The sequence below is a fragment of the Pleurodeles waltl genome, chromosome 3_1, assembly GCF_031143425.1.
Source record: "Pleurodeles waltl isolate 20211129_DDA chromosome 3_1, aPleWal1.hap1.20221129, whole genome shotgun sequence".
In the NCBI taxonomy this organism is placed as follows: domain Eukaryota; kingdom Metazoa; phylum Chordata; class Amphibia; order Caudata; family Salamandridae; genus Pleurodeles; species Pleurodeles waltl.
In genome coordinates, this window is record NC_090440.1 from 1,908,237,571 (window position 1) to 1,908,262,666 (window position 25,096).

Here is a 25,096-nt window from a genome sequence, read left to right on the forward strand (position 1 = left end):
ATATGTGTTTTAATTCAATTGTGTACTCCACAGAACATCACCACCTACGCGTTTCGACCACCCGGTCTTGATCACTGTGAGCAAGACCGGGTTGTTGAAACGCATAGGTGGTGATGTTTATTTCTGGAATAAGCCCCTTTTAGGGGGTGAGAATTTTGATGGGAGGATTTGTTTGCAGCAGGAAACATCAATGTTTTCATAATTGTAATTCAAAGAGAGTAAATGAATATTATTTTTTTAAATGTAGCGCTAACCCAAATTTAAGTTCACACCATTGCCATTTTTCACAAAGCTTCAGTAATTTTAGCCTGCCTCTCAGACTTTTAAAAAAATCACAAATATGTTGCATCTTTTGTTAGGTCCTGTGTCTTGACACATAAATAATAATTATAAAATGTAATTTGTCGTTCAGCTGATCTGTAAAGAAGGTTCACATAATCTGCCTTCTTTGCCAGATAATTTAGTTACACCTGCTGCATATTACAGTGGCCCTGATTTTATTGGTCTGTCTCTCTTTAGGGACCTGGTTATGAGTCGTCAGAGAAGAATCGATAACGAAGAACTTCATGTCCAGTTTGTGGGTGATGAAGATGTTTTGGAACATGTCATCGAAAAGCAAGAAGGTAATGATGAGTAAATTAGGTGGCCATCATTTTGTGCAATTTAATGATATGTGAGTGTTTATTTCTAACTTGTGTTCTCTTTTCTTATGGTAAGCAAGGTTGGACTGCCCTAATTGGGCATCAGGCGTTTTCCCGAGGCTGGAAATGTGGAGGTTGAAGCTTCTTTTCTCACTGGGCGTGGGGGTGGGGGGGTCGGTTTTGTAGCAGTGCATCAGTTTTAAAAACACTGCAGAGATTCTTGTGTATCCAACAGTTTTCAGGCAACAATTAAAGTGCCAAGATAACTCGTTGTTAATGTAGCTGCTGGAGAGAGATCGGGTTATTGTGTAGTAGTCGTTTTGTCTCATATAAGGTAGTGCAGAGGGTTAATATGCCTGCTGCAAAGAACGTGTACTATGCATATCACAGAACAGTATTTTATATGCATAAATGTGTGGGGTACTGCTTTTGTCACACAGCTTCTTTGTCACTGTGCAGTTAATGAGTTACAATCATAATCTGGCACAGTGAGCTATGAACTGCCATCAAAGAACTGCATGCAAACTACATGGTACAAGGTTTTTCCCCCAGTTCGAAATTATCCTAATTTAGCTAAAAAGGGTTTGTTTGGGTAGACATAAATTATTAGTAAAGTCAACCCTAACCACTTTGTTACGTTCTGAATCCTGACTTTATGCTTCTCCGGACCAAGCACTCTTAAAAATGCCAACCAGTATTGATGACCTGTGAATCCTACACCTTGTAGTCCCCTTTGTGAATGTTTTCTAAACACTGATTTACACGGGTATGATTAATTGTCTCTGTATGTGTGTTTGATGTAAAGTGCTCCAGCACCCTAAACTGGTAAGGGAGGTGCTATAAAAAAAATTAAGTACATGGGAGAGAGGGGCTATGGAGAGATGAGAGGCATTGTTAGAGGGTGATGGGGAGGGAATCAGTGAAGAATTCCAGTAAAGGTATCCGTATCCTGGTGCAGTGTAAGGTCATCACTTACTATGCTGTAAAAACAAGTGTGTGTGTGTGTGTGTGTGTGTGTGTGTGTGTGTGTGTGTGTATATATATATATATATATATGTATATATATATATATATATATAATGAAAAAAATGTGTTGTAGAATGCACTGTTGTTGCTGTTTGTTCCCAGATTTTCTTAGGAGGTGGCGCGAACCCGTCCAAGCCCCACTGTAGTGGTCAGAGTCGCTCGCTATGCACCCTATTGGTCCGGCCTGACAAAAGTTGCCAAGGCTGCTTTCAGTTCCCAGTCTGTTGCAGGAGGCCGTGCCTGACTCCTGTATGAGTGTGCTCTGGCTGGATGACTGTGTTGGGGCTTGTGGGTTTAGTGAAGAATAGAACTGTTGAGGGTCAGTTGGTCATCAGTGTGGGCAAAGTCAAAGATTGCATGAGGAAGAAAGCACTAAGCTCCTGTGAACCACCTGTGAATTAGCCTTAGAGATACATCAGATATCACTTCTCTAAAACTCAAGTGCGGCAAGTGGTGCAACACAGCATTAGACCTGTAGAGGGATATGAACTAGATAGCATGTCACAAGCCAGGTTGTATGACGCAACCATGCATGGCCGAACCACACATGCCTTAATGTGGTTGGCGCCACAACCGCGTCTTTACCATGCATGCCTTTACCACACATGCATTTGCAACAAATTTTGTTGTAAAGCATGTTTGGTAAAAGAATATGCCTGGTAAATTGCACCGCGTCTCTGTCCTCCCCTAACTCCCGATACCCCAGCCCTGCATTCCACCACACCCCAACCTTTAAAACTACCCCAAAACCCCTGCCATGAGCCCTAAAACCCTTTCCCCTTTCCAAACAAATTCCCCAGATCCCCCACCCACCCTGAGACCCAAAAACCCTGCCCCCCTTTAAAAAACGCTACCCCAAACTCTCCCGCACTGAGCCCTAAAACTGACCCGCCCTACCCTTAAAACTACACTGACCCCCCCTGCCCTCCCCTGAGCCCTACAACCTGCCCTGCCCTGCTCTTAAAACTACCCTGACTCCACTGAGCCCTAAAACTGACCCCACCCTGCCCTTAAATCTACCCTCCCCCACTCCTGAGCCCTAAAACTGACCCCGCTATGCCCTTAAAACTACCCCGATAGTCCCTGCCCTGAGCCCTAATACACTGCCCCTTTTAAAGAAAAAAAAAAAAAAAACTACTACAACCCCCTCTGCCTTGAGCCCTAAAACCTACCCTGCCCTTTAAACTACCCCAACGCCCCTCTCTCTGAGCCCCCCACGCTGAGCCTTAAAACTGGCCCTGCCCTTAAAACTACCCCACCCTGAGCCTTAAAACACTGCCCCCTTTTGTAAAAACTACCCGACCCCCCCACCTGCCCTGACACCTAAAACCCTGTCCCCTTTAAAAAAAAAAAAAAAAAAAGTACCCTGACACTCACTTCTCCCGATCCTCCATATTCCACTCTCCGCTCCCTGGCCCCTTCCAAAACACTACCCTGACCCCAGCCCTCAGGCCTAATACTCTCCCCCACCATTAAAAACCTCACTTCCCACTTAAAACTACCCAATCTCCCCTGCCCTGAACCCTAAAACTCGGCCTCCTGTCAAACAAAACAACCCCAACCCCCCATCCCCGCTCGGCATCCTAAAACCCTCCCCAACCCCTAAAATCTACCCCCCCCGCCCTAAACACCCAGCCCCATCACCACTTACCTCTCCAGAATCTTCCTCTTCTCTTCCTTTCCGCCCATCCACACAGCTTGACCGCAGACCGTTCTCTGCATTAACCAATCATATGTGTGGTTTAGGTAAGGTGACCACCTGGCATGGAGGCAAATTCTGGAAGGGACTTAAAAAAATTCAGGACAAAGGGTCAAAATTAAGGACAGAAATTCAGGACAAAGGGTCAAAATTCAGGACAAAAATTTAAGAACAAACAGAAGTTTTACGGACACATCCTAGGAGAAGCCATATCCCCTATGTTATCAGTGCATTTATTTACTATTTTTGACATAGCACTATTAATTCACTATGGTTTTTTGTGATTGTCTCCTAGTATGCTGCATTCAGATGTCACATTAAGTCCTTGTTCAGTAGTAAATTAATGTCCCTCAGCACTGTCAAGCCCATCACCCGTACCCAAATCTACTCAATCTTTCTTGGAAAGAAAGCAACAGTAACATTCTGATTATGTTTCTAAACATTTTAAAACCCCCGGCAAACAGTTAGGAAGCATTAGGGCAAGTAACCATATGCTAGTTCAATCAAGTTGAACAGAACCATCTGGCTCTCCTCAGCCTCCAGTGGACTTTAAACTTAAAAAAATAACAATGAGGCAGAGCAGATGATATGGGGCGACAGTCTCACACCTGATGTCAGGATCTGAGGTACCCACAACTTGTTTGTAGTCTCATAGCACTAGATTATACATCCAGGACTCTACAGTTATCTCAGAACTGGGATCCCAGACTACCAATCAAAGAGATTAAAAGAGGAGGATGAAATTGAGATCAGATGGGAGATCCAAAGCAATTTACCGAGGGGTTGTTGCTAAGAACTGGATAAATAAGGAAGAGAAGAACAATTCCTAAAATGAGACAAGATGGATCCACCAAGAGTATTGAAAGGTATTGCGTACCTTGGGAATTGTCTTAACAGAGAGGAGAGAAACAGAAGAGGCACGGTCAAGTGGTTGAACAGCAGCTCCCACCCACCTGGCAAACTGTTTTGGTATAATGGTCCGCTGTTTGTGCCTGTGAAGGGTGAGCAGGAGCCAGACCCCTTGCAAGGTTGTGCTAGGCAACTACCCACTCTGCCCATGTCTTAAAATGGTTTTGTAATTGAGCAAAAGCCAAACCAGTGATCTGGCCCATCCCTAAGTGTCAAAGTACACAGAGAATCATCAAAGTATTTGGGATGTAAATTGCACAAACAAAATGTAAGAAAATGAGAAAGATTTTAAAAATGTAATTAGTGTTTTTTAACATATGGTAATGTTTCCCCTTTATCTACAATTAGACAACAGATTGAACTGGGAACCAGTTACCTTTTGATACCTCGGGAATAATATCTACATTTTCCCCTCTGATCTGCGCAATGGAAATCTGGGCAAAGAAACATGGTCCCTCCAAGCCCAGTTTGCTTTTTGGTCTTCTGTTCCGCTTTCAGTAATAGACCACGTAGCACTAATGAAGATGATTTGCTACCCGATTATTGTATTCTGCAAACCTTCCCTTGCTCATCTCTCATTCCTTCCTGATACACGCCACACATGAGATTTGGTTGCTGGGGTGCCATCTGGTCGATCTTTTCACTCTAAAGATACCTGTGATTAGGCCTTCTGGACTTGGAATACTATTATTTAGTTGCACAGCACCAACGGGTGGCTTGCTGGCTGTCTTGCCACCCCCTGCATGAGATGGGGTTTATCCATAAAGACTTTAAGGAGAGCTTACTGCACTACTCATGGCTTCCTACTGACCATTCTACAGAACACCATCCGGCGTTATCCTGCCCAGGTTTTATTGCCTTGCTAGAACCTATAAACTCACTGACACAAAGAACCCCTATGTTCCTGCACTACCTCTGCTAGGCCTTCCCACTTGCACAAGACTGCTGCGCTCCAGGCAGCTCCATTAATGGCATGCTACAGGTGTCTTAAAATTGGGCGATTTGTTTGTGGATGGCGAGTTACTAGATTTCCACACTCTTGTGGCAGACTACCAACTTAACCTGGGTCAACACTCCTTACTTACAACCACCTTAAACAATCATTTAATGCCCTATTTCATGTCCGCCACCTATCACTAACCCCACATGAGGTGTGCCAGAATCCCTACACCATAGGGACGGGTGGCAAACTGATAAGATGGGTTTATAGACCTTTCCTGCAACATGGAGACCACTGCAGGCCTTCTCGCCATACTATCTGGGAGACTGATGTGGCCAAACCTCTGCAAGACACGGAGTAGGCTAAAATACTGGACTTTCCCCAGAAAGGATCCTGTGGCTGCCACTTTAAGTCCATTCAGAGAGCCTCCCTAGGAATACATTTCGCCCGTTGCTTGCCATTAGCTTTGTGGTTTGTAATTCACCTTTTGTTGCTTTCAATTTACTGGCTGTCCAGCTCGGGTCCCTCCTTTTCCTTGACCAAACATTATTTACAGTATCCTTCCGAATGTTCCCTTTTTGTAAAAAACAAAACAAAAAAAAAGAATAAGAAAAAAAAAAGGCCTGTAAATTTTGTTCTTATCTCGTCACATTTGCTGCGTATTCAAATAATATGCTCAAATGTCTGGCTCTGTCTTCGGTAGGAGCTTGGTGTTTACTTTTCTTTCTCTAACTTCGAAGGGAGAGGATTTATGTGACAATCTTGCTGAATACTGTGAGTAGGAAAGAGTTTTATTTTGTTCTAACATGACACCATTTAAATGAACTGCGCTAGATTTCAGAATAAATCAGAATTAGGAACACAAATGAAGCACGTTTTTGATAATTCTGAACTGTGCTGTAAACAAATACCTTATTATGATTAAAACAAATCATTACATTGGGTGATGCAATTTCCACAGATCGTCTGTTACCTGTATAGTTTTATTAGTAAAACTGCATGTCTGTGTCATTGTAACAGTCATTTCAATCAAAAACGTGTAATGGCAGCGTGCTACTACACCATGCATACTCCACTCTACCCTGCACCACTCCACACCACTGCACTCTACTCTGCATCCCTCCACTTTACACACTCCATGCCACTGCACTCTGGGACTCTTCACTCTACTCCACTCTAAACTGCTCCACTTTATGCCAATTCATGCTATGCCTCGTCACTCTGTACCACTCTACTCTATGCCAATGCTCTCTACACCACTGCTTTCTGCACCTTTGCACGCTACACCACTCCAGTCTAGGCCACCCCAATCTACTCAGCAGAACTGCACTGTATACCACTCTGCAACACTGAATTGTACGTCACTGCACTATATGCCAATACACTGTATATCACTCTAATCTACTCTGCACCACTGCACTCTGTTCCACGGCACTCTATACCATTTTACTCTCTGCCATTACACTTGATGCCACTCTACGAAACACTACTCTACCTTGCACCTCTCCACTCTATGCCACTTCACTCTACTCTGAAATAATCTACTCTACGCCACTGCACTCTATGCCACTGTACTCTACCCTGCACCTCTCCACTTTACACCACTGCACTCTACCCTGCACCCTCCACCACTTCACTCTACTCTGAAACAATCTACTCTATGCCACTGCACTATGTGCCACAGTACTCTACATCACTGTACTGTACCCCACTGCACTCTGCCACCCAGCCCACTGTACTCTACGCCAATGCGCTCTATGGCAGTGCACTCTAAGCAACTGCAGTGTACTCCACTGCACTTTACTCTGCACCACTGTAGTACACGCCACTGCGGTCTATGCCACTTTACTCATCAACACAACCCTCTCAGCCACTGTATTCTACACCACTCTACTCTGCACTACTGCATTCTATACCAATACACTGTACGCCACATCATTCTAAGGCACTCTACTTTGCATCACTCCACTCTATGCCACTGCACTCTACAGCAGTACGCTCTACTCTGCACCACTCTATGCTACCCTACACCACTCTATGCCGTTCAAGTCTACTCTGCACTCTGTGCTACTGCACTAAACACCTCTTTGCACTACTGCACACTCTGCCATTCTGTTGTACGCCACTACACTCTGTGGCACTCTACTCTGCACCACTCCACACCACTGCACTCTACTATGCACCACTCTATGCCTCTGCATTCTATGTCGCTGCATTGTACGCCACTAAATTCAATGCAGCTACACTCAGTACCTATTCACCACTGTATTCTGCAGCACTCTACGCCAGTGCACTGTACACCAGTCCACTCTACTTTATGCCACTCTTAAACACAACACACTCTGCCACTCCACTACACTCTTCTCCACTCTTCGCCATTGCACTCTGATACTCCACCCCACTCTCCTCTATGCCACTAACGTTTAGCCATGCTGAACAGCAGCCACTCTGGTGTATAACATGGCTAAACACATTGGCAATGCCAATAACTCTTGCATAGACGAGACCTATTGGCTTTGCCAATGATTGTTAGTACTGTGGGGTCCCGAGGTCCCTGAAAGCACTGTGAGTGTGTAAGTCATTATTTTAAACATGTATTATACACAGCATAATATAGGCTGCCACACAATGCGCATATGAATTTAGGTTAAACATAAAAATTGCTTCTAAACTATAGATTTCAATAATATACTGACTATACCTAGTGCAGATATTTTTTATAACTGTCCATTAAAACTACACACTCCATAGCTCAGCTTGGAACACCCTTACAGTACCTCTCTAAAAGAAAGTATCTTTGCTCTCAAAAACCTTCAAGTGACGCCTTCCATTAAAGCCAATCTTTACATTTGCAGATTTACCGGTTGCCCACATTTGCATTTCTTTCAGGAAGGAGGCACTCTGGCAAGAAGGTATGCTTCTTATCTGTCTGCCCCTCCCTTGGGATCAGAGCACAGAGACCCCCTCCCTCACACTCCAGCTGGGAAAACTAAATTGTCAAATTAACTTTTGTGTGTTTGTCCAAAGGCTAAAATCACGGACAAATGCCATCCGTTCAGCAATCCATTATGGGCGGCAGGGCTAAATTTCGGGCAGTCTGTGAAAATTATGAACACGTGGTCACCCTAGGTTTAGGCACATGCATGGTTAAGGCAGAGAACAGGAGAGTCGTGGTTCAGGCAAGTGTTGTTACTTTTGCTTTAAACTGGCAAGTGTGGCTTAACCCCTGTTGTTTAGGCCATTTCGCCTCAAGCCATAATACACAACGCTGAGATTTCCACCATTTAGACACCAACAGAAGTGCCCTGCCCATGTGTGCAGCTTGTACGGTTCCGGACTCCCACATTCGGGGTAAGGCAGGATTGCCCACTCTGTGGCTGGCATGTCCTCAACGAAGGACTAGAGTGTACCAAAGGCAGTAATGTATGTTTCTCTTCCCCTTTGTAAACTTTTATCAGGTTTTTTGTCTATAGTGGGCTATAATGAAAAACAAGATTATCTCAAAATGCGTTTATTACTGTCCCGTAGTGGTTGAAGTAAAGCAGCTTTTACCCTGTAAAATGAAAGCTGTCAGCTTTTGCCACCCTTTAAAAGATTGTACCACCCCATTGTCCCCAACATGAAACTACTGATCAGTAACCAAAGAATGATTGCCATTCCTCACACTCAATATCAAGGGCATACTTGTTGCTCTTAATTGGTGTAATCATTTTATAATTGTCAGTTTCCTCTTAGATCTCCCAATATACTCCTGTACCTCATGTGTAGGTGCCACAGTCAATCCCCCAGTTGCTGGGTTATTTTCACTTGTATTTAGAGTTGCCTGTGCCCCTGTGTTGTTTTTTCCTTCAGCAGTGTTACATCCATAACTTTTAGCAGTATTTATTTGGTTGTCAGTGAATACATGGCAGGCAAGTACATCAGGCGTTATTTTGCTGACAGTACTTACCTTTTCATCTGAACTTCGCAGACAACTTGTATATAAATTGTCTGAGAAGTCTAGATGTAAAGGTACTCCTGATGTATTGATCTGTATTCATATATACATATATATTGAGAGGCAGAATACATAACGGGTAACTGTGTAATAAGGGCCTATATTGCTAATGAGGGATTCCCGTGACCTTTATAAACCACGACGGAGAAGGCCAGAGTTGCCACTATAGGATCTTATTACACGTTACTTGTTAAGTATTTTTTTGTATTACTTAATTGTTGTGGGGATAATGTGATGATATTTAAATGTGTTTTATGCAACGAGTGTTGTTATAAGTCAAATTTTAAATGCAAGGCACGTTGTAAGGTCATTCAAAAATTCTAAGATGTGCTTTTCTTATGAAGTATGTTGGCACCACACAATGTGTTTATCCAGACATAGATAAAGAAAGAAAATAAATTGCAACGTAACTTTTTAATGAAGGGGTTTTGCATTTGCAATATTTGTTGGAAGGATTAATTGGTAGATGCTTGCATCATGCATCGGCCTGCAAGGGAGATCTTGTCATGTGTACTGACGTTTTTGCCAGCACAGAAAGAAAGGCGAAATTCTGTGCTAACGGTACCATATAAACGTGTTTAATGAAGTTAACTAGCCTACAAATTAATTCAGCACTATAAAATACAGAAGACAATTTACAGTTAAGCTACAATTTCTATGAAATGCAAGCTTTAAAACCACTGGAAGCATACATGTTTATAAATAGAAATACACACGTATGTTTATACACTTGTGTAAACATAATCATTTTTTTAAACATAATTATTTTTGGTTAATATTTGTTTATTTAAATTTTACTTTCACTTTAAAATTCAGTTCTAACAACTAAATCCATATGCATTCTTAAATATAAACTGTGTAAATATTTACAGATTTATGAGTTTATACTGGCAATATCTTATATGTATTCGCATATATTTAAAAGTTTAGAGTAGTTCTAGTTAGGACCCAGTTTCCATTGAAAAAGTGTTTTTTGACTTGGCTATGTCTTTGGCGCTGTTTCTTCACAAATATTTCTTTAAAAAAAAAAAAAAAACGTGGGCCCAAGTGTCTTCTTGTACATGGAAAGGTTTGGGGTAATCCGTCAAGCAGGGACCGAGAAAATTGGTGAGGTCAAAAAAAGTTAATTTCCCATGTTCTCATAGGGGTTTTGAATACTACTACAGCCCAAAACATTTACAATTACAATTACAATTACAACAAATTTGGCAGAAAGGTAGCTTTTGGTCCGTAGAGCACGCTTTTTGGTGTAAATCCATCCAGTGGTTTTGGAGCTATTAAAGGAAAAACAAATTGTATATCTCGAGGTGCAAGCACTTTGTGAATCCTCCCGATCTTGTGCAGAGATCTGATTGGCTGCCAACGCTTCAACTAGGACGTGTTGGCAGGCATTTTGGGATTTGGCTTCAGCCGAGACCCCACCAAAAAAAAGCAAAAAAAAAAAGGAGCCAAGGTAGGAATACCTGAGCCTCTAGCATTGGTTAAGGAGTCCCCCTGGGAACCAGCCAGGGCAAAAAAGCATTTTGTCTTTAATTCACGGCAACATTTGAGCCCTTGGCATATACTTCTAATTACCCCACATATTACATCACTAATGACCTCTTCTATGAAATAATTATTCATATCACTGCAGGATTTGCAATAAAGTTATTGATGAGAAAAATATGCATGGCGGGTGCGCGAGTTATAATTACCTTAGGGCACGAGTTATAGTTACCTGATGTAGGAAGTTGGCTCTGTATGTGCTATTTCAAAGTAAGGAATAGCATGCACAGAGTCCAAGGGTTCCCCTTAGAGGTAAAATAGTGGTAAAAAGAGATAATACTAATGCTCTATTTTGTGGTAGTGTGGTCGAGCAGTAGGCTTATCCAAGGAGTAGTGTTAAGCATTTGTTGTACATACACATAGACAATAAATGAGGTACACACACTCAGAGACAAATCCAGCCAATAGGTTTTTATATAGAAAAATATCTTTTCTTAGTTTATTTTAGGAACCACAGGTTCAAATTCTACATGTAATATCTCATTCGAAAGGTATTGCAGGTAAGTACTTTAGGAACTTCAAATCATCAAAATTGCATGTATACTTTTCAAGTTATTCACAAATAGCTGTTTTAAAAGTGGACACTTAGTGCAATTTTCACAGTTCCTAGGGGAGGTAAGTATTTGTTAGGTTAACCAGGTAAGTAAGACACTTACAGGGCTTAGTTCTTGGTCCAAGGTAGCCCACCGTTGGGGGTTCAGAGCAACCCCAAAGTCACCACACCAGCAGCTCAGGGCCGGTCAGGTGCAGAGTTCAAAGTGGTGCCCAAAACGCATAGGCTAGAATGGAGAGAAGGGGGTGCCCCGGTTCCGGTCTGCTTGCAGGTAAGTACCCGCGTCTTCGGAGGGCAGACCAAGGGGGTTTTGTGGGGCACCGGGGGGGACACAGGCCCACACAGAAATTTCACCCTCAGCAGCGCGGGGGCGGCCGGGTGCAGTGTAGAAACAAGCGTCGGGTTTGTAATGGAAGTCAATGGGAGATCTAGGGATCTCTTCAGCGCTGCAGGCAGGCAAGGGGGGGGTTCCTCGGGGAAACCTCCACTTGGTCAAGGGAGAGGGACTCCTGGGGGTCACTCCTCCAGTGAAAGTCCGGTCCTTCAGGTCCTGGGGGCTGCGGGTGCAGGGTCTCTCCCAGGTGTCGGGACTTAGGATTCAAAGAGTCGCGGTCAGGGGAAGCCTCGGGATTCCCTCTGCAGGCGGCGCTGTGGGGGCTCAGGGGGGACAGGTTTTTGTACTCACAGTCTTAGAGTAGTCCTGGGGTCCCTCCTGAGGTGTTGGATCGCCACCAGCCGAGTCGGGGTCGCCGGGTGCAGTGTTGCAAGTCTCACGCTTCTTGCGGGGAGCTTGCAGGGTTCTTTAAAGCTGCTGGAAACAAAGTTGCAGCTTTTCTTGGAGCAGGTCCGCTGTCCTCGGGAGTTTCTTGTCTTTTCGAAGCAGGGGCAGTCCTCAGAGGATGTCGAGGTCGCTGGTCCCTTTGGAAGGCGTCGCTGGAGCAGGATCTTTGGAAGGCAGGAGACAGGCCGGTGAGTTTCTGGAGCCAAGGCAGTTGTCGTCTTCTGGTCTTCCTCTGCAGGGGTTTTCAGCTAGGCAGTCCTTCTTCTTGTAGTTGCAGGAATCTAATTTTCTAGGGTTCAGGGTAGCCCTTAAATACTAAATTTAAGGGCGTGTTTAGGTCTGGGGGGTTAGTAGCCAATGGCTACTAGCCCTGAGGGTGGGTACACCCTCTTTGTGCCTCCTCCCAAGGGGAGGGGGTCACAATCCTAACCCTATTGGGGGAATCCTCCATCTGCAAGATGGAGGATTTCTAAAAGTTAGAGTCACCTCAGCTCAGGACACCTTAGGGGCTGTCCTGACTGGCCAGTGACTCCTCCTTGTTGCTTTCTTTGTTCCCTCCAGCCTTGCCGCCAAAAGTGGGGGCCGTGGCCGGAGGGGGCGGGCAACTCCACTAAGCTGGAGTGCCCTGCTGGGCTGTGACAAAGGGGTGAGCCTTTGAGGCTCACCGCCAGGTGTCACAGCTCCTGCCTGGGGGAGGTGTTAGCATCTCCACCCAGTGCAGGCTTTGTTACTGGCCTCAGAGTGACAAAGGCACTCTCCCCATGGGGCCAGCAACATGTCTCTGATGTGGCAGGCTGCTGGAACTAGTCAGCCTACACAGACAGTCGGTTAAGTTTCAGGGGGCACCTCTAAGGTGCCCTCTGGGGTGTATTTTGCAATAAAATGTACACTGGCATCAGTGTGCATTTATTGTGCTGAGAAGTTTGATACCAAACTTCCCAGTTTTCAGTGTAGCCATTATGGTGCTGTGGAGTTCGTGTTTGACAGACTCCCAGACCATATACTCTTATGGCTACCCTGCACTTACAATGTCTAAGGTTTTGTTTAGACACTGTAGGGGTACCATGCTCATGCACTGGTACCCTCACCTATGGTATAGTGCACCCTGCCTTAGGGCTGTAAGGCCTGCTAGAGGGGTGTCTTACCTATACTGCATAGGCAGTGAGAGGCTGGCATGGCACCCTGAGGGGAGTGCCATGTCGACTTACTCGTTTTGTCCTCACTAGCACACACAAGCTGGCAAGCAGTGTGTCTGTGCTGAGTGAGAGGTCTCCAGGGTGGCACAAGACATGCTGCAGCCCTTAGAGACCTTCCTTGGCATCAGGGCCCTTGGTACTAGAAGTACCAGTTACAAGGGACTTATCTGGATGCCAGGGTCTGCCAATTGTGGATACAAAAGTACAGGTTAGGGAAAGAACACTGGTGCTGGGGCCTGGTTAGCAGGCCTCAGCACACTTTCAATTGTAAACATAGCATCAGCAAAGGCAAAAAGTCAGGGGGCAACCATGCCAAGGAGGCATTTCCTTACACAACCCCCCCCAAACGAAAGAGGATGAGACTAACCTTTCCCAAGAGAGTCTTCATTTTCTAAGTGGAAGAACCTGGAAAGGCCATCTGCATTGGCATGGGCAGTCCCAGGTCTGTGTTCCACTATAAAGTCCATTCCCTGTAGGGAGATGGACCACCTCAACAGTTTAGGATTTTCACCTTTCATTTGCATCAGCCATTTGAGAGGTCTGTGGTCAGTTTGAACTAGGAAGTGAGTCCCAAAGAGGTATGGTCTCAGCTTCTTCAGGGACCAAACCACAGCAAAGGCCTCCCTCTCAATGGCACTCCAACGCTGCTCCCTGGGGAGTAACCTCCTGCTAATGAAAGCAACAGGCTGGTCAAGGCCATCATCATTTGTTTGGGACAAAACTGCCCCTATCCCATGTTCAGAGGCATCAGTCTGCACAATTAACTGCTTAGAATAATCTGGAGCTTTTAGAACTGGTGCTGAGCACATTGCTTGTTTCAGGGTGTCAAAGGCCTGTTGGCATTCCACAGTCCAGTTCACTTTCTTGGGCATTTTCTTGGAGGTGAGTTCAGTGAGGGCTGTCACAATGGATCCATATCCCTTCACAAACCTCCTGTAATACCCAGTCAAGCCAAGGAATGCCCTGACTTGAGTCTGGGTTTTTGGAGCTACCCAGTCCAGAATAGTCTGGATCTTGGGTTGGAGTGGCTGAACTTGGCCTCCACCTACAAGGTGGCCCAAGTAAACCACAGTTCCCTGCCCTATCTGGCATTTGGATGCCTTGATAGAGAGGCCTGCAGATTGCAGAGCCTTCAAAACCTTCTTCAGGTGGACCAGGTGATCCTGCCAGGTGGAGCTAAAGACAGCAATATCATCAAGATAAGCTGTGCTAAAGGACTCCAAGCCAGCAAGGACTTGATTCACCAACCTTTGGAAGGTGGCAGGGGCATTCTTTAACCCAAAGGGCATAACAGTAAACTGATAATGCCCATCAGGTGTGGAGAATGCTGTTTTCTCTTTTGCTCCAGGTGCCATTTTTATTTGCCAGTACCCTGCTGTCAAGTCAAAGGTACTTAAGAATTTGGCAGCACCTAATTTATCTATGAGCTCATCAGCTCTAGGAATTGGATGAGCATCTGTCTTGGTGACAGAATTGAGCCCTCTGTAGTCCACACAAAACCTCATCTCTTTCTTTCCATCTTTGGTGTGAGGTTTGGGGACTAAGACCACTGGGCTAGCCCAGGGGCTGTCAGAGCGCTCAATTACTCCCAATTCTAGCATCTTGTGGACTTCCACCTTGATGCTTTCCTTAACATGGTCAGACTGTCTAAAAATTTTGTTCTTGACAGGCATGCTGTCTCCTGTGTCCACATCATGGGTACACAGGTGTGTCTGACCAGGGGTTAAGGAGAAGAGTTCAGGAAACTGTTGTAGGACTCTCCTACAATCAGCTTGCTGTTGGCCAGAGAGGGTGTCTGAGTAGATCACTCCATCTACTGTGCCATCTTTTGGGTCTGATGACAGAAGATCAGGGAGAGGTTCACTCTCTGCCTCCTGATCCTCATCTGTTACCATCAACAGATTCACATCAGCCCTGTCATGGAAGAGCTTAAGGCGGTTCACATGGATCACCCTCTTGGGGCTCCTGCTTGTGCCCAGGTCCACCAGGTAGGTGACCTGACTCTTCCTTTCTAGCACTGGGTAAGGGCCACTCCATTTGTCCTGGAGTGCCCTGGGAGCCACAGGCTCCAGAACCCAGACTTTCTGCCCTGGTTGGAACTCAACCAGTGCAGCCTTTTGGTCATACCAAAACTTCTGGAGCTGTTGGCTGGCCTCAAGGTTTTTGGTTGCCTTTTCCATGTACTCTGCCATTCTAGAGCGAAGGCCAAGTACATAGTCCACTATGTCCTGTTTAGGCTCATGGAGAGGTCTCTCCCAGCCTTCTTTAACAAGGGCAAGTGGTCCCCTTACAGGATGACCAAACAGAAGTTCAAAGGGTGAGAATCCTACTCCCTTCTGTGGCACCTCTCTGTAAGCGAAAAGCAGACATGGCAAGAGGACATCCCATCTCCTTTTGAGTTTTTCTGGGAGCCCCATGATCATGCCTTTTAATGTCTTGTTGAATCTCTCAACCAAGCCATTAGTTTGTGGATGGTATGGTGTAGTGAATTTATAAGTCACTCCACACTCATTCCACATGTGCTTTAGGTATGCTGACATGAAGTTGGTACCTCTGTCAGACACCACCTCCTTAGGGAAACCCACTCTGGTAAAGATACCAATGAGGGCCTTGGCTACTGCAGGGGCAGTAGTCGACCTAAGGGGAATAGCTTCAGGATACCTGGTAGCATGATCCACTACTACCAGGATATACATATTTCCTGAGGCTGTAGGAGGTTCTAGTGGACCAACTATGTCCACACCCACTCTTTCAAAGGGAACCCCCACCACTGGAAGTGGAATGAGGGGGGCCTTTGGATGACCACCTGTCTTACCACTGGCTTGACAGGTGGGGCAGGAGAGGCAAAACTCCTTAACCATGTTGGACATATTGGGCCAGTAGAAGTGGTTGACTAACCTCTCCCACGTCTTGGTTTGTCCCAAATGTCCAGCAAGGGGAATGTCATGGGCCAATGTTAGGATGAACTTCCTGAACAGCTGAGGCACTACCACTCTCCTAGTGGCACCAGGTTTGGGGTCTCTGGCCTCAGTGTACAGGAGTCCATCTTCCCAATAGACCCTATGTGTTCCATTTTTCTTGCCTTTGGACTCTTCAGCAGCTTGCTGCCTAAGGCCTTCAAGAGAGGGACAGGTTTCTTGTCCCTTACACAGCTCCTCCCTTGAGGGTCCCCCTGGGCCTAAGAGCTCAACCTGATAAGGTTCAAGCTCCAAAGGCTCAGTTCCCTCAGAGGGCAGAACTTCTTCCTGAGAAGAGAGGTTCCCTTTCTTTTGCTGTGTTGCAGTTGGTTTCCCAACTGACTTTCCTGTTCTCTTGGTAGGCTGGGCCATTTTTCCAGACTCCAGCTCTACTTTTTCACCCTGTGCCTTGCATTGTGCTCTTGTTTTCACACACACCAGTTCAGGGATACCCAGCATTGCTGCATGGGTTTTTAGTTCTACCTCAGCCCATGCTGAGGACTCCAGGTCATTTCCAAGCAGACAGTCCACTGGGATATTTGAGGAGACCACCACCTGTTTCAGGCCATTGACCCCTCCCCATTCTAAAGTAACCATTGCCATGGGATGTACTTTTCTCTGATTGTCAGCGTTGGTGACTGTGTAAGTTTTTCCAGTCAGGTATTGGCCAGGGGAAACCAGTTTCTCTGTCACCATGGTGACACTGGCACCTGTATCCCTCAGGCCCTCTATTCTAGTCCCATTAATTAAGAGTTGCTGTCTGTATTTTTGCATGTTAGGCGGCCAGACAGCTAGTGTGGCTAAATCCACCCCACCCTCAGAAACTAGAGTAGCTTCAGTGTGGACCCTGATTTGCTCTGGGCACACTGTTGATCCCACTTGGAGACTAGCCATACCAGTGTTACCTGGATGGGAGTTTGGAGTGGAACCTTTCTTGGGACAGGCCTTGTCTCCAGTTTGGTGTCCATGCTGTTTACAGCTATGACACCAGGCCTTTTTGGGATCAAAGTTTTTACCCTTGTACCCATTGTTTTGTGAAGAGGCTCTGGGCCCACCGTCCTGTGCAGGTTTTTGGGGGCCTGTAGAAGACTCTTTACTATTTTTAGTTTTGGTTGTCTCATCACCCTTCCCCTGGGGAGTCTTTGTGACCCCTTTCTTTTGGTCACCCCCTGTTGAAGTTTTGGACACCCTTGTCTTGACCCAATGGTCCGCCTTCTTTCCCAATTCTTGGGGAGAAATTGGTCCTAGGTCTACCAGATGCTGATGCAGTTTATCATTGAAACAATGACTCAATAGGTGTTCTTTCACAAATAAATTGTACAGCCCATCATAATTACTTACACCACTGCCTTGAATCCAACCATCTAGTGTTTTCACTGAGTAGTCAACAAAGTCAACCCAGGTCTGGCTTGAGGATTTTTGAGCCCCCCTGAACCTAATCCTGTACTCCTCAGTGGAGAATCCAAAGCCCTCAATCAGGGTACCCTTCATGAGGTCATAAGATTCTGCATCTTTTCCAGAGAGTGTGAGGAGTCTATCCCTACACTTTCCAGTGAACATTTCCCAAAGGAGAGCACCCCAGTGAGATCTGTTCACTTTTCTGGTTACACAAGCCCTCTCAAAAGCTGTGAACCATTTGGTGATGTCATCACCATCTTCATATTTTGTCACAATCCCTTTGGGGATTTTTAACATGTCAGGAGAATCTCTGACCCTATTTATATTGCTGCCACCATTGATGGGTCCTAGGCCCATCTCTTGTCTTTCCCTTTCTATGGCTAGGAGCTGTCTCTCTAAAGCCAATCTTTTGGCCATCCTGGCTAACAGGAGGTCATCTTCACTGAGAGCATCCTCAGTGATTTCAGAAATGTGGGACCCTCCTGTGAGGGACTCACTATTTCTGACTAACACAGTTGGAGACAGGACTTGAGGGGTCCTGTTCTCCCTATTTAGGACTGGAGGAGGGACGTTGGCCTCCAAGTCACTAATTTCTTCCTCTGTGAGGTCATCATCAGAGGGGTTGGCTTTTTCAAACTCTGCCAATAGCTCCTGGAGCTGAATTTTGGTAGGTCTGGAGCCAATGGTTATTTTTTTGATATTACAGAGAGACCTTAGCTCCCTCATCTTAAGATGGAGGTAAGGTGTGGTGTCGAGTTCCACCACATTCATCTCTGTATCAGACATTGTTTTGCTAAGAGTTGGAAGACTTTTTAAAGAATCTAAAACTGTTTCTAGAATCTAATTTCAAACTTTTAACAAACTTTTAAACTCTAAAAGACAATGCTAAACAGGGACTTAACACACAAGGCCCTAGCAGGACTTTTAAGAATTTAGAAAAATTTCAAATTGCAAAAATCAATTTCTAATGACAATTTTGGAATTTGTCGTGTGATCAGGTATTGGCTGAGTAGTCCAGCAAATGCAAAGTCTTGTACCCCACCGCTGATCCACCAATGTAGGAAGTTGGCTCTGTATGTGCTATTTCAAAGTAAGGAATAGCATGCACAGAGTCCAAGGGTTCCCCTTAGAGGTAAAATAGTGGTAAAAAGAGATAATATTAATGCTCTATTTTGTGGTAGTGTGGTCGAGCAGTAGGCTTATCCAAGGAGTAGTGTTAAGCATTTGTTGTACATACACATAGACAATAAATGAGGTACACACACTCAGAGACAAATCCAGCCAATAGGTTTTTATATAGAAAAATATATTTTCTTAGTTTATTTTAGGAACCACAGGTTCAAATTCTACATGTAATATCTCATTCGAAAGGTATTGCAGGTAAGTACTTTAGGAACTTCAAATCATCAAAATTGCATGTATACTTTTCAAGTTATTCACAAATAGCTGTTTTAAAAGTGGACACTTAGTGCAATTTTCACAGTTCCTAGGGGAGGTAAGTATTTGTTAGGTTAACCAGGTAAGTAAGACACTTACAGGGCTTAGTTCTTGGTCCAAGGTAGCCCACCGTTGGGGGTTCAGAGCAACCCCAAAGTCACCACACCAGCAGCTCAGGGCCGGTCAGGTGCAGAGTTCAAAGTGGTGCCCAAAACGCATAGGCTAGAATGGAGAGAAGGGGGTGCCCCGGTTCCGGTCTGCTTGCAGGTAAGTACCCGCGTCTTCGGAGGGCAGACCAAGGGGGTTTTGTGGGGCACTGGGGGGGACACAGGCCCACACAGAAATTTCACCCTCAGCAGCACGGGGGCGGCCGGGTGCAGTGTAGAAACAAGCGTCGGGTTTGTAATGGAAGTCAATGGGAGATCTAGGGATCTCTTCAGCGCTGCAGGCAGGCAAGGGGGGGGTTCCTCGGGGAAACCTCCACTTGGTCAAGGGAGAGGGACTCCTGGGGGTCACTCCTCCAGTGAAAGTCCGGTCCTTCAGGTCCTGGGGGCTGCGGGTGCAGGGTCTCTCCCAGGTGTCGGGACTTAGGATTCAAAGAGTCGCGGTCAGGGGAAGCCTCGGGATTCCCTCTGCAGGCGGCGCTGTGGGGGCTCAGGGGGGACAGGTTTTTGTACTCACAGTCTTAGAGTAGTCCTGGGGTCCCTCCTGAGGTGTTGGATCGCCACCAGCCGAGTCGGGGTCGCCGGGTGCAGTGTTGCAAGTCTCACGCTTCTTGCGGGGAGCTTGCAGGGTTCTTTAAAGCTGCTGGAAACAAAGTTGCAGCTTTTCTTGGAGCAGGTCCGCTGTCCTCGGGAGTTTCTTGTCTTTTCGAAGCAGGGGCAGTCCTCAGAGGATGTCGAGGTCGCTGGTCCCTTTGGAAGGCGTCGCTGGAGCAGGATCTTTGGAAGGCAGGAGACAGGCCGGTGAGTTTCTGGAGCCAAGGCAGTTGTCGTCTTCTGGTCTTCCTCTGCAGGGGTTTTCAGCTAGGCAGTCCTTCTTCTTGTAGTTTCAGGAATCTAATTTTCTAGGGTTCAGGGTAGCCCTTAAATACTAAATTTAAGGGCGTGTTTAGGTCTGGGGGGTTAGTAGCCAATGGCTACTAGCCCTGAGGGTGGGTACACCCTCTTTGTGCCTCCTCCCAAGGGGAGGGGGTCACAATCCTAACCCTATTGGGGGAATCCTCCATCTGCAAGATGGAGGATTTCTAAAAGTTAGAGTCACCTCAGCTCAGGACACCTTAGGGGCTGTCCTGACTGGCCAGTGACTCCTCCTTGTTGCTTTCTTTGTTCCCTCCAGCCTTGCCGCCAAAAGTGGGGGCCGTGGCCGGAGGGGGCGGGCAACTCCACTAAGCTGGAGTGCCCTGCTGGGCTGTGACAAAGGGGTGAGCCTTTGAGGCTCACCGCCAGGTGTCACAGCTCCTGCCTGGGGGAGGTGTTAGCATCTCCACCCAGTGCAGGCTTTGTTACTGGCCTCAGAGTGACAAAGGCACTCTCCCCATGGGGCCAGCAACATGTCTCTGGTGTGGCAGGCTGCTGGAACTAGTCAGCCTACACAGACAGTCGGTTAAGTTTCAGGGGGCACCTCTAAGGTGCCCTCTGGGGTGTATTTTGCAATAAAATGTACACTGGCATCAGTGTGCATTTATTGTGCTGAGAAGTTTGATACCAAACTTCCCAGTTTTCAGTGTAGCCATTATGGTGCTGTGGAGTTCGTGTTTGACAGACTCCCAGACCATATACTCTTATGGCTACCCTGCACTTACAATGTCTAAGGTTTTGTTTAGACACTGTAGGGGTACCATGCTCATGCACTGGTACCCTCACCTATGGTATAGTGCACCCTGCCTTAGGGCTGTAAGGCCTGCTAGAGGGGTGTCTTACCTATACTGCATAGGCAGTGAGAGGCTGGCATGGCACCCTGAGGGGAGTGCCATGTCGACTTACTCGTTTTGTCCTCACTAGCACACACAAGCTGGCAAGCAGTGTGTCTGTGCTGAGTGAGAGGTCTCCAGGGTGGCACAAGACATGCTGCAGCCCTTAGAGACCTTCCTTGGCATCAGGGCCCTTGGTACTAGAAGTACCAGTTACAAGGGACTTATCTGGATGCCAGGGTCTGCCAATTGTGGATACAAAAGTACAGGTTAGGGAAAGAACACTGGTGCTGGGGCCTGGTTAGCAGGCCTCAGCACACTTTCAATTGTAAACATAGCATCAGCAAAGGCAAAAATTCAGGGGGCAACCATGCCAAGGAGGCATTTCCTTACACCTGAGATAACCATAATTATAACTGCTGAATTTCTATGGTTTTTGTACGTTTATAATGGGAGCCTAATTGTAACGTCCCTGTACCCTTTGGGTTTTTTTTTGTTTTGTTTTTTAAGTGAATTTCTGTTTATTGAAATTTTATTTCCTAACTATAACGTCCCTGTAACCTTTGTTTTTTTTCAGTGAAAAAAAAATACATCTATATATATATATATATATATATATATATATATATATATAACACACACATATTGGTCTCAGTTAAATACAGCATTTGTCTTAGAGAAATATAATGTTTTGTATGACCAAGTGTGCAAAAGAAGACGTCATTGCCATTTGTGGACATTGTGCAGTACCTTTCTCAAAAGTTTGTCACTTTGTAACACTTTGGAAGCAATGGCAATTTGCTGTATTTAGATATCAGTACATATTGCTTTCTTACGTTTTGGGGGTTTGAAATGGAGATGCAAATCAAATGGAGACCTACTTTTTTTTTTTTTTTTTTCTACTGTAGGTGGTAAGGCTCGGAAGGCTGAAACTAAGTCAGGAGTCATCAATGTAAAGACATTTCTAAAGAAAAACCCAGACAACTCTGAAGGTGAACGTGACGATATCCTGAAAGAGCAGGACTATGTGGATGTTTTGGGGACAGACGTTCAAGGTAACAATGAGTAGTAAATATTATTTTATTTTGGGGCAAGGGATCTAGAATGTGGGAAGGCACTAATTTGTTGCAAACCCAACAGGCATCTGTCATGTTGACCGGGGATAAGGGCAAGCCTCAGTTACTATGTGAAGGTTTGTGCCTCTCTACAGCTTTGTTGTACTTGATGTTAATTTGGTGTTGGTGGCGGTCTTAAATGCAAAAAGGTCAACTCTGCAAATTTATGTTTTACACCTCAAACAATGAAAATGGTATATGCAAAACCAGATACTGCACACGCCTGGAGCAGATGAAAGATGGTCAGGGACAAAGACTGGATTTGTCCACACCACCCCAGCAACAGGAGATGTACACTCTATGTTCAGGGCAAGCCACTTCCCCTTCTAGGAATGGAAGGCTAGTGCACTGGAAAAAACATGCTTCACCATCCCCTACATTATGCTAGGCAGAGAAGGGGAAGTTGAATAGAAATTAACACAAATAATTCCTGGTGAAATATCACTGACTTCTCTCTGTGCTTTTATAGCCCAATGCTCTCCTTGTCAGCTTTCCTTTAAATCACCTGCATCTGCAAGTGATGCAAATACATAGCTTGAGTGGAAAGTAAACTACATCCAAGAAAGGAAAAATAAGTCTCTGGAACCCTTTCCTGAGTTTCCTGAGAGAGAGCAAAGCTTTACAAACAGTCATTGGCAACCAGAACATGTGTGGATTTAAGGTGCTAATGCATGAAAACTGCGTCTGTGTCTGCTTGTGTTTCCATACATTACTACATCAAACCATATCTGTTGGTTTTGGTCTCTAGGGAGTAGGTAGTATTGCCATTGTGGAAGGTACTCTGTCCTGGGTAAACAGTGTCATGGGGGCAGCTTATGGTGTCCTGCAAGAGACAGTAGATGGTATTTTGGGGCAATATACAACGAGTGGCCCTGAGGTGCAGCGCTCTGTTTTGTGAGGGGATTGGCAGTGTATGAACATGTGGCTGGTAATGTGTCTTGGCACAGTTAATTTCATCTTTGGTGAATTGGGCTGTAGATTGTATCATGGAATGGGTCAAAAGACTGCAAGTGTCTCCTGGAGTACCATGCACCCCTACATTGAGTCATGGACCTGAGACCATGGATGGTAGCCTGTTAAAAAAGGGTTAACGCCTGCAATAAATGATTTATGTATGATGAAGCCTTATACTTGTGAGATGTAATGTGCTCCTTTAAGCTTTACAATTGAAACATTCCCTCCCAGGAGGAAAGAATGATACACCAAATAGCCAACAGCATGGGGTAGGAGAAATACTCATGTGAGTTAAAGCCAGCTCTACATACGTTTTAAAGAATTGGTATCACTAGGTCTCTCAGACAGCTACGCTGTCAAGGCAGACCCAATTAAGATATCCAGGATTCCTTGTTTTTGTGTCTTTGGGACTGAAGGTCTCTAGCTGCAGTTTTTCATTTATGCCGAATGAAATCCCCTTTTTGGTGTCACATGTTTATTTTAGTTATATTTGGTTCACAATGAGCTTACCGGACAGGAGATAACGACTTGTGCATTAAGAATCTATCTTTTGTTTTTACTGCTGCTATTGCAGCACAATTTAGAAGGTGCATGAGCTTAACAGTCCTCTGTCAGCATTACAATTTCATCATGGCATCTTGTTTTAGCAACACTGAAATGTTACGTGAAGTCATTCATTAATTTTATGTTGTTGTTTAAAAATATATTGATTTTCAGTGAATTGTCCCTTCTCCGTCTTGGGCCCCAAGGCTGTCTCAAGGCTTAGGCTCAGTTAAAAGGTGGTCATTTCTCCATTATGGGATTTCCACTGACAAAATTGATCATTAAGTATTTCTGCTCAGTTGGATCCCTGCCTTGCCCTGAACCTTCCAAATCTACCCATCCACATTCTGCTGGATGTAGCTATCTGTATCCTTTGAATCATGTGATGATCTTCCTGAACTACGTGTTTCAGTCCTAAGATTCATGACCTAGTGAAGGCCAGCTTTTCATCCTGCTGAACCACCAGGTCATTTACTACCAGTTTAATTTTCCACATGCAGCTTAGCCAGTAGTGGCATTGCCATCTGCTGGTTGGACTGTGCCAACAGTACCTACATCAGTCTGTGTTTGTACATGTTAGCTAAACAATTTTGATCAACAATGCCATCGCCAGGACAATACTACACCCAAATTGCTGGAACCATGTAACTCCCTGCACTGTTTCCTTTATGAGAGAAAGTATTTTAGATCCAATGAGAGTCCATTAGGCAGTTTGCAAAGAAGGCGCTCCATTTCATTGAACAAAATATTTTCTGCCTCTCCCTTTGATCGCCCTTGGACCTCCATTTTGGACACCTTTGCTCAGTATTGTTCTAAAGATCAGAGAGATTAAGGCTTTCTTTGGGTATTCTGAGATCTGCAGCAAATGTTTTATTTATGCCATTTATATAGCACACCTAGACCAAGATAGGTGTTTGGGTGCTTTGCAAAGAACTTATAACATGAACCAGGATACATCAATTAAGGTAGGAGTTATGAAATCACTCAACACATGAAAGAGAAGTAAAGAGAGCAACAGAAGTTTAGTGTCCTAATTTGGGCTCAGATTATTCATTTCAGGAATGGCAGAATCTGAAAATTGATTGCCAACTGATGTTTATGAATGAGTTAAATGCATCTCTTTTTTTTAATTGAAATATTTATTTATTGCCATTTCTTCAAATACAGTAGCAGGTCATGGAGGGTACTCTCCGTCATGGGCATTCAGAAATCGACAGATGCAATTTAGACATATGGCATTACCCACTCCCATCAAGGTTTACAAGTAGCTGAACAATGGAAGCAGCCACTCATGACATCACAATCAATCAGCATTGCCCCTGCACCGCTCCACACTGGTGTTAATGTCTCAGCCCAACCCCTCATCCAAGGAAACACATTTAAAAAAAAAAAAAAGAATAAAGGAACGCAGCACAGTGACTCAAAACTTGCTCGGCTGAAACAACTACTCATAACCATTTATGCACTAGATGAGGCAGAGAGGGTGAACATAA

At 45.1% G+C, this 25,096-nt stretch overlaps 1 protein-coding gene across 1 annotated transcript in view; it reads left to right on the forward strand.

The window, feature by feature from the left end:
- Nucleotides 1–25,096, forward strand: part of ORC2 (origin recognition complex subunit 2) — a 239,094-nt gene that overhangs the window by 32,467 nt on the left and 181,531 nt on the right. The window contains exons 2-3 of the mRNA XM_069226083.1: nucleotides 520–623; nucleotides 21,900–22,046. Of these exons, the coding sequence (XP_069082184.1) occupies nucleotides 530–623; nucleotides 21,900–22,046 (241 nt within the window). The 5' untranslated portion in view covers nucleotides 520–529. The remainder of the gene's footprint in view (nucleotides 1–519; nucleotides 624–21,899; nucleotides 22,047–25,096) is intronic.